This window comes from the organism of the source record quoted next, unplaced genomic scaffold, assembly GCF_019419815.1.
Source record: "Pyrus x bretschneideri cultivar Hongxiangsu unplaced genomic scaffold, Pyrus_bretschneideri_v1 Contig35, whole genome shotgun sequence".
Classification (NCBI taxonomy): Eukaryota; Viridiplantae; Streptophyta; class Magnoliopsida; order Rosales; family Rosaceae; genus Pyrus; species Pyrus x bretschneideri.
In genome coordinates, this window is record NW_025999668.1 from 324,452 (window position 1) to 334,538 (window position 10,087).

At 39.9% G+C, this 10,087-nt stretch overlaps 1 protein-coding gene across 1 annotated transcript in view; it reads left to right on the forward strand.

Annotated features, from left to right (window-relative positions):
• LOC103943722 overlaps positions 1-4,467 on the forward strand; it is a 31,650-nt gene extending 27,183 nt beyond the window's left edge. The window contains exon 3 of the mRNA XM_048591696.1: positions 4,294-4,467. Coding sequence (XP_048447653.1) covers positions 4,294-4,467 — 174 coding nt within the window. The remainder of the gene's footprint in view (positions 1-4,293) is intronic.
• Positions 4,468-10,087: the final 5,620 nt, after the last annotated feature.

Consider the following 10,087-nt stretch of genomic DNA (forward strand, 5'->3'; position numbering starts at 1 on the left):
CATTCATATTTCCCCATGCAGCCGCACCATATGGGGACTTCAACATTCACATATTTTTCTCTAAGCCGCATCTCCCATCCATCATCCAAACCCTAAGCCTTCTAATTATTCTCCCATAGCCATCACTACAATCCCATTATTCATCCTAAGCTGCAACTCCCCTTATTCTCCCCCATCAACCGTGCATCCCATCAGCCAATTCCCATTATTGCCGTGCCTTTCCCCAGCCAGTGCAGCCACCATCCAACACAGCCGCACCTTTCTTCCACCCTTCCAGCCACCATACCATCCTTCCTCCATCACTCCACCACCTTGCCGCACCACCCAACCTCCATAAATCCATCCCTAAACCCGCAAATCATCCACCAACACCATTTAACCTCACTGCCGCAGCAAGAAGAAAGGAGAAAGAGGAGCTTGGACGCGCCGAAATTCACGTGGATTCGTTAGGCGTTCTAGGTGTAATCAATCTTTTGTGCTTTATGTTTAAATTCAATTGTATTTTTCTTTTCGTGAACATGAGAGGCTAAATCCCTATTTAGCTAGGGGTGATTCGAAACCATGTTTATGCTTGCAATATGAATTGATTACTTTTGGTTGGAATTTCATGAATGGTGAATTCAATTTGTTTAACTGCTTGATCGATAACTTATTTATGTATGTTGATTGAGAGTGCACGCTTAATTTTCATGCATGAATATGACGCTAGAATATAAGTGAATTTCACCTAATAGTTATGAACTTATTTTCACAAGTAGTGGAGGTTGCTTATAAACAATCGCGTTAAATGAATTCTTGGCACTAGTTTCATGCTCATCATAGTAACGAATGCCTCGTCAACACTTATAGTTTTCATGATGCTTAATGATCTTTGATTGTATCTTTATTGTGCTTTTCACGTAAAGGACTTTTAGAGAATGTTTTGAATTGCGTTGCGCTAACCCATCCAATTCATTAACTTAAGGAAAACTTGACGGTTAATTTAAGCGGACCTAATTAACCCGGGGTGTTGAGTTTCATAATTCATCGAAAGACCAACCGAAAATCATCTTGTATGCAAGTGTGACATGTGTGGAGAAGAACCTTCTAGCTAGCATTCATCCATATTTTCATCACATTCATATTTACATTCTGCCTTTAAATTACAATCTGTGCATTTATTTTAATTTCGTCAAAACCTCAATCCCCCTTTACTTTAGTGTCCAATTTAGTTAGAAAGTGTCTTAGTTTGTGTTTATAAGTGTTTTGATTCATTTGATTACATAAATTCGTCCAAATTCACCAAAGTGTTTTTAAGGCAGTTTTGAGTGTTTTGGGGCTGTTTTGAGTCTTTTGATTTGTTTTAGTGTTTTATTGTTTAGTTTTGCATTCTTTGAGTCTAGTTTAGTGTTTTAAACTTTATTCTACGTTTTTTAGTCAGTTTCCAAGTGATTTTGCAATCCCTCATAATCCCCGGTTAAGAACGATCCCTACTTATTCATATACTACAATTGTCACAAGAGGGTTTTAATTTGTGTGCTTACTTAGTTCGCATCAAATTTTTGGCGCCGTTGCCGGGGATTAGCAACTTTGCTAATCCCTTGGATTGTTATTTTCTGTTTAATTTAGTTTTTGTTAAAGATTCTGACCTTGTTTTGTTTTCCTTGTTTTAGGTACTAGTGTATGACTCGGAGTTCTCAACCGATTCGTGAGCATATCTCAGACTTTGACAGCGATTTTGAGAGGACTTTGAGACGGACGAGGAAGCAACACGAACCAAATCCACCAAGCCCGGAATCTGACCTCGAGGAACAAGTCCTAGAGGAGGAGGAGGAACCCACAGCAAGAGTATTTGAAGAACCACAAGTCATGGCCGTGGACACCCGGACACTCAAGCAGCTTGCGGCTTCGGGATTGGGTAATGCAGCACCTTTGTGTATCCAATATCCCCCACCTGTCGAAGGGAAGACAGAGGAGTTCGAGTTGAAGTCAAGCTTGCTCCACCATATTCCGAAATACCATGGGTTGGCCATGGAGGATCCGAATAAGCACCTGAAGGAATTTGAGGTGGTGTGCTTAAGCATGACTCCCGTCAACGTTGACGGAAGTTAATTGAAGATGAAGGCTTTTCCATTTTCTTTGATGGACAAAGCCAAAGATTGGTTGTACGAGCTAGCTCCCGGAACCGTCACATCATGGGAAAGCATGAAGAGGGCATATTTGGAGAAGTTCTTCCCAACTTCTCGAATCATCCTTTTACGTAAAAGGATAAGTGGTATACAGCAAGAAGATGGTGAGTCTTTTCCTACGTATTACGAACGTTTTAAATCTCTTGTTGCTTCTTGTCCACAGCATCAGATGAAGGAGGAGTTGCTTCTGCAATACTTCTACGAGGGGCTCCTACCTATCGAACGTCAAATGCTCGATGCCTCGGCGGGTGGAGCATTGGTGGACAAGACGCCCATGGATGCCAAGGTGTTGATTGCTAACCGAGCGTTGAACACTCAACAATACGAAGGAGTAGGCCAAAGAGGACCCCCACGGCAGCAAGTGCATGAGGTAAGTTCCACCCCCGATATTCATTCACAGTTAGCTAATCTTACTTCCATTGTGTCTCAGATGGCCGAAGGCATGAGGATGCAAGGACCAATTGTATGCGGGGTGTGTTCGATCCAAGGACATGCTTCTGAGAAGTGTCCACAACTCATAGAAAATGGTGGATGGGAAAGCGCCAACGCAATTGGATTTCAGGGCCAAAACCAACCAAGGAACGATCCGTACTCGAACACTTATAATCCAGGTTGGAGAGACCACCCGAACTTCAAGTGGAGGGAGCCCCAACAACCACCACAACAAGGAGGCTTTAGGCAACAACCCCCGGGCTTCTTCACCAAGCCATACGTCCCCACACAAGCACCTCCACAATCTGCCCAAACAAGTTCAGGTAACACTTTAGATAATGATACACTTCTTAAGTTACTAACGAATTTGTCTCAGGGACAAGAAAATCAAGCCAAAGCCATGCAAAACCAAGATAATAGGGTGGAGCAATTAGAGAGACAAATTGGGCAGATTGCAGATTTTGTGGGGAAGTTTCGTGAGCAAGGCCAACTCCCAAGCTCAACCATTCCAAACCCAAAGGGAGGGTTCGAAATGGCCAACGCAATTACCTTGAGAAGTGGCAAGGAAGTTGGCATTACATCCAAACCATCACCATCAAGCCCCGAAGAGGATGAAAGACGGAGAATTGAAGAGGAAAAAGCAAGCCAACCCACGGCAAAGGTGGAAACACCCTTGCCGCAAGTTTCAAATGACTCCAAATTGTCTAATTCGGCCAAAAAGGGTAAGAATGTGTCAAATTCGGTTCCGACTAATGTTTTTCCTTTCAATGTGCCTTTTCCTAGTAGGTTCATGCAAACAAAGAAGGAGGACCAGGAGAAGGACATTCTGGAGACGTTTAGGAAGGTCCAAGTAAACATTCCTTTACTTGATGCCATTAAGCAAGTGCCCAGGTATGCAAAGTTTTTAAAAGAGTTATGCACAACTAGGAAAAGGATTTCAAACAAAGAAGTTGTGAAAGTAAGTGAAAATGTATCTGCGGTTTTGCAACGAAAGTTGCCTCCAAAATGTAAGGATCCAGGGAGCTTTACTATCCCATGCACAATTGGAAACATGAGATTTAAACAATGCATGTTAGATTTAGGTGCTTCTATTAATGTCATGCCATATTCCATTTATGCATCTATGAACCTTGGTGAGTTAAAACAAGATGGTGTTATAATTCAGTTGGCCGATCGTTCTAATGTTTATCCCAAGGGAGTCCTTGAGGATGTTTTAGTGCAGGTCAATCATCTCATCTTTCCTGCAGATTTTTATGTCTTAGAAATGGAGGATTCGAGCGATGCTCCATCATTGCCACTCTTGCTAGGCCGTCTGTTCATGAAAACAGCTCAAACAAAGATCGATGTGGCCAAGGGAGCACTAACAATGCAGTTTGGTGGTGAAATAATTAAATTCAATGTTTATGACTCTAGTAAGAATCCTAACGATAGTCATTCTTGTTTTGTTGTAGATGTGCATAAGGACAAAGGGCCGAAAGGATCCACACTTACCATGAAGGATGTATCAAGCACCACCAGTGGAGAAGAACTTGGAGTGATTGCCCTACAACCACCCAATATGGCCGAAACTTCAAATGGGGACATTGTTGATAGGGCTGCCGATTTTGAGCTTTCACTACAATATGTTTGTAAGTTGCCAAGCCCAATTCCAATACCCATTTCAAATAATAGGTTGTTACTTTCTGTGATGCAGGTGAGCAACCGATTTAAAGGTGGTGGGAGCAGTTACATGGATGTTCGGAACCGAAGCACCACCATCAGGGAGGATCATTATCCCCGCCCATTCATTGAGCCGTATTATGGAAGTGTTGAAGGGCATGTTGTGGAGAAGATCCCATTCCATGCCGTGAGCCCTAGTGGAGATTAAAAGAAGGTCGTCCGGCTGCAAGACGTAAAAGAAAGCGCTACTTGGGAGGCAACCCATGCAATCAACAAAGGAAGAACTTGGGAATCGCTCCACACTCAGATTTGCGTCCCTAAACCCTTTCCTTTGTTGCTTACTTTATGTTTTGTGTAATGTTTTTTATTGTGTCTAAAACATTGAGGACAATGTTTAGTTTAAGTGTGGGGGGGTAACATTCTATTTTAATATAGTTTTGCATGAAATTCGTAGGGTTTTACCACCTAACATGTCTAAACTTGTTTCCCACTGTTTTTAAGTGTTTTTAAGCCATTTTAGAGTGTTTTAGAGTGTGTTGACTTAAAAATCCGAAAATCCCATAAAAATTTGAAAAATTGTTTTGAAAAACCCAAAAAGAGTTGTTTTTGTGTGTTTGTTTGTGTCGTAGGGTACCTTCCAACACAATGATGAGGATTTGGTTTTTAATTGCATGATGGTTAAAGAAAGTTACAAACATGGATGGACGTTTGATATACTCTTTGGTTTATGCTTGTTTGTAGTTATAGTTTACGAATTCACATGTAATCACAAATGATAAAAATTAGTTTTTGTAACATGCTTGAAGGAAGGAACTTAAACAAACGCTACATCCCGGTGAGACTTGAGCCTAAACGTTATTTGGAGAGTTAAAATCTGTGCATTAATGTTTTCTAAAGTCGTTGCATGATCTCATTATTCATTGCTTGGTTACTACTTAGAAGGCGTTTCATCACTTAGTTCCAAATGCTAGAACTCATGCCCATTTCATTCAAAGCATGTTATTGATTTGCATAACACATATTCAAGATGAAGTTGTGTAGTGACCACCATCTAAGCCAAATAGCCATGTGCCCTTCACTCATTTTGTGGTTAAGTTTAACCCCCTTGAGCCGTGTTAGCCATGTTCTTTGTTAACCCACATCATCCTCACCTAGCCTAGAATAGGACCATCCTTACCCTTGTTCTTGAAGCATAGTAAGCAATAAATTCCTTTTGATTAATGTGTTGCAGAAAATAAGTGTGGGGGAAGGATGATGGAGGTGAGTTATGTGCCATAGGCACGGCTAGAATTGCAAAAAAAAAAAAAAAAAAAAAAAAAAAAAAAAAAAAATAAAAAAGTGAAAAAAAAAAAAGAGTTGAAAAGTATTGTTTGTTGAAGTAAGGGCCCAAAACAATGAATTAGGCCCTAAGAGTTGTTTGAATCTTCCCTATTTGTCAAAAAGTTGATTTCTGCATTCTAAGGGAATTCTAGAACTTAATTTCAATACTTTGCTTGCTATTGCTTAAAGAACTTTTGTTTATCCCTACCTTTCCTTGTTAGCCAATACCCCAAGCCCCGTTACAACCCTTGACTTCTATCTTGAGTGTTGTGCATTTCAATTGTGGAGATTGAATTTGGTATGAGCATATGGTGTCACTGGTTCTCGCATCTAAGTAGTAGCATTCCATTCATGAGATCATATCTAAACATGTTTAATTACTCCAGAAATTGTGCTCTTTGTTCTAATGTATGTGAGTACTAGTCTTTCATGTTTACATCAATCTTCTCACATATAACTAGTGTAGGGTGTGTAGTCACAAAATCTGAGTGAAAATTGAGTGCATAACTAGTGAGGAATTGAGGGAATTCTCTAAGGCATGTTACTACTTTCAAAATGTGTTTTAATTGATTAAATGCGAACTAGTGAATGGTGACTATGATTAAGTATGTGCTCGAGGGGAAGGAAGACTAAAAGCTATGTGAGTAATGATCTTTGATATGTCATGTTTCATTGGAAATCCCTGAGGCAAACGTTGGAAGGTTTAGGTTATGTTTTGTTTGTTTTGTTTCGTTTTGTTTAGTTTAGTTGTTTTGTTTTGCTCGAGGACTAGCAAAAGTTAAGTGTGGGGGAATTTGATAGGAGCATATTCATGCGACTTAATTAGCTTGTTCTCGTGCATTTATGTTGTGTTTACTTAGCTATTTTAGTGTTTAAGGCTACTTTTGTGTATTTTCAGATTATAAGTCCAAAGTGTGCAAGAAGATGCAAATTGGAGTCTTTTGGAGCGAAAGAGGAATGAATGAGTTGAAGATTTGAAGAAACGACGAATTCCTACTCCAACGATGAATTCTTACCAAAACGAGGAATCCTACTCAAACAAACTTTCCTACTTGAAGTAGGAAAGTTAACCCTAAGTTTCCCGTTTTGGTAACCTTTCCTAAACTTAAACGTCCGTATTTTCTAGCCACTTTGTAGGCCTTGTATACACTTTAGTACACAAGACCAAGGCCCTAGCCCACTTTAAAGCCCAAGCCGTGCCTTTGCACTTTCTTTTCCTTCCCTTGCCGTGCAAGGGGGGGGCATTTGTGTCCAATATCATTCACTTAAACCCTAACCTTAATCACCCTAATTATAATCTCAGCCGTACCCTTTTAGTTGGACCCTAGTGATAGGAGCATATTCATGCGACTTAATTAGCTTGTTCTCGTGCATTTATGTTGTGTTTACTTAGTTGTTTTAGTGTTTAAGGCCACTTTTGTGTATTTTCAGATTATAAGGCCAAAGTGTGCAAGAAGATGCAAATTGGAGTCTTTTGGAGCGAAAGAGGAATGAATGAGTTGAAGACTTGAAGAAACGACGAATTCCTACGCCAACGATGAATTCTTACCAAAACGAAGAATCCTACTCAAACAAGGCTTCCTATTTTAGGAAAGTTAACCCTAAGTTTCCCGTTTTGGTAACCTTTCCTAAACTTAAACGTCCGTATTTTCTAGCCACTTTGATGGCCTTATAGGCACTTTAGGACACAAAACCAAGACCCTAATCACCCTAATTATCCTAGCCGCACCTTTATATTTATGTTTTAATTTCCTATTTTCGTAAGCCTTTGATTTAATTTTAAATAAGCTAGGATTAGTTTTCTGAAATCATACATTTTCCTAACCCTAGCCGCAAAACCCCATCCTTTTTCTCACATCATGCAGCCACTTTATACCTTTTCTCCCATCTCTGCCCGTGGCCCCCCCCCCCATCAACCATTCACCCTAATTCAATCCGCATCCATCCATTCCAAATGAGCCGCTAATATCCCATTCATTCATATTTTTTTATGCAGCCCATTATCCCATTTTTTTGGCCTTTAGCCGCATGCACTCTCTCCCATTATTCATTCCAAAACCGTGCATTCCATACCCTAACACTCATTCTCTCCCAATTTATCCCATTGCCGCAGCCACCTTACCATATCCCATTCATTCCATTCTTTATTCAGCCACTTTTTCCCATATTTTCCCATCAATCCGTGCATCCATTCACACCCTAATTCCTCCATATTAAACCTAATACAATAATCAGCCAATATATCATATAATTCCTTGCTGCCGCAAGACATCTTCCACATATTTTTCACAATCAGCCGCAGCCATCTTCCACATTTTCCCATCACTGCCGCAGCTTTTCCTCCACCTTCCAGCGACCATTCCAGCTTTCCCCCATCACTCCACCACCTTGCCGCACCACCAATCCTCCCTAAATCCATCCCCAACCCAAAATAACATCCAAATCATTCATTTAACCTCACTGCCGCAGCAAGGAGAAGAGGAAAGAGGACTTAGACGCGCAGAAATTCAAGTAGATTCGTTGGGCTATCGAGGTGTAATCCATCCTTTGTTCTTTATGTTTAAATTCAATTGTATTTCTCTTTTTGCGAACATGAGAGGCTAAATCCCCCTAGTTAGCTAGGGGGTGATTCGAAACCATGGTTATACTTGCAATATGAATTGATTACTTTTGGTTGGAATTTCATGAATGTTGGATTCAATTCATTTAACTGTTTGATTGATAACTTGTTTGTGTATGTTTATTGAGAGTGCACGCTTAATGTTCATGCATGAATTTGACGCTAGAATATAAGTGAGTTTCACCTAATAGTTATGAACTTATATTCACAAGTAGTGGAGGTTGCTTATAAACAATCGCGTTAATTGAATTCCTGGCAAGAGTATCATGCTTTTCATAGTTACAAATGCCTTGTCGATGCTTATAATTTCCAAAGAACGTAATGATTCTAACTTGTATCTTTATCATGCTATTCATATAGAAAACTTGTTAGGAATAATTTGTTTGCGATGCATATTCATCCAATTCAATGATTCTAGGGAAATTTGAAGGTTAATTTAAGCGGACCTAATTAACTTGGAGTGTCGAGTTCCATAATTTATCGAAAGACCAACTTAAAGTCATTTTGTATGCAAGTGTGACATGTGTGGAGAAGAACCTTCTAGCTAGCATTCATTCCATATTTCATCACATTCATATTTAAGTTCTGCCTTTAAATTACAATTTGTGCATTTGATTTATTTTCGTAAAAATCTCAAACCCCCTTTACTTTAGTGTCCAATTTAGTTAGAAAGTGTCTTAGTTTGTGTTTATAAGTGTTTTGTATTCTTTGAGTCTTTTGGTTTGTTTTAGTGTTTTATTGTTTAGTTTTGCATTCTTTGAGTCTAGTTTAGTGTTTTTAACGTTTGTTTTACGTTTTTGAGTCAGTGTCCAAGTGATTTAGTAATCCCTCCTAATCCCCGGTCTAGAACGATCCCTACTTGCATCTTTACTACAATTGTCACAAGAGGGTTTTAAATTTGTGTGCTTAATTAGTTCGCATCACCTAGCCGACCTAATTCATTGCATGCATTCATATTTTTAAACCATTCAGCCACATATTGACAAAAAAAGCTAGCAGCCGCAATTTTTGATTCCATTCATTCATATTTCCCCATGCAGCCGCACCATATGGGGACTTCAACATTCACATATTTTTCTCTAAGCCGCATCTCCCATCCATCATCCAAACCCTAAGCGTTCTAATTATTCTCCCATAGCCGTCACTACAATCCCATTATTCATCCTAAGCCGCAACTCCCCTTATTCTCCCCCATCAACCGTGCATCCCATCAGCCAATTCCCATTATTGCCGTGCCTTTCCCCAGCCAGTGCAGCCACCATCCAACACAGCCGCACCTTTCCTCCACCCTTCCAGCCACCATACCATCCTTCCTCCATCACTCCACCACCTTGCCGCACCACCCAACCTCCATAAATCCATCCCTAAACCCGCAAATCATCCACCAACACCATTTAACCTCACTGCCGCAGCAAGAAGAAAGGAGAAAGAGGAGCTTGGACGCGCCGAAATTCACGTGGATTCGTTAGGCGTTCTAGGTGTAATCAATCTTTTGTGCTTTATGTTTAAATTCAATTGTATTTTTCTTTTCGTGAACATGAGAGGCTAAATCCCTATTTAGCTAGGGGTGATTCGAAACCATGTTTATGCTTGCAATATGAATTGATTACTTTTGGTTGGAATTTCATGAATGGTGAATTCAATTTGTTTAACTGCTTGATCGATAACTTATTTATGTATGTTGATTGAGAGTGCACGCTTAATTTTCATGCATGAATATGACGCTAGAATATAAGTGAATTTCACCTAATAGTTATGAACTTATTTTCACAAGTAGTGGAGGTTGCTTATAAACAATCGCGTTAAATGAATTCTTGGCACTAGTTTCATGCTCATCATAGTAACGAATGCCTCGTCAACACTTATAGTTTTCATGATGCTTAATGAT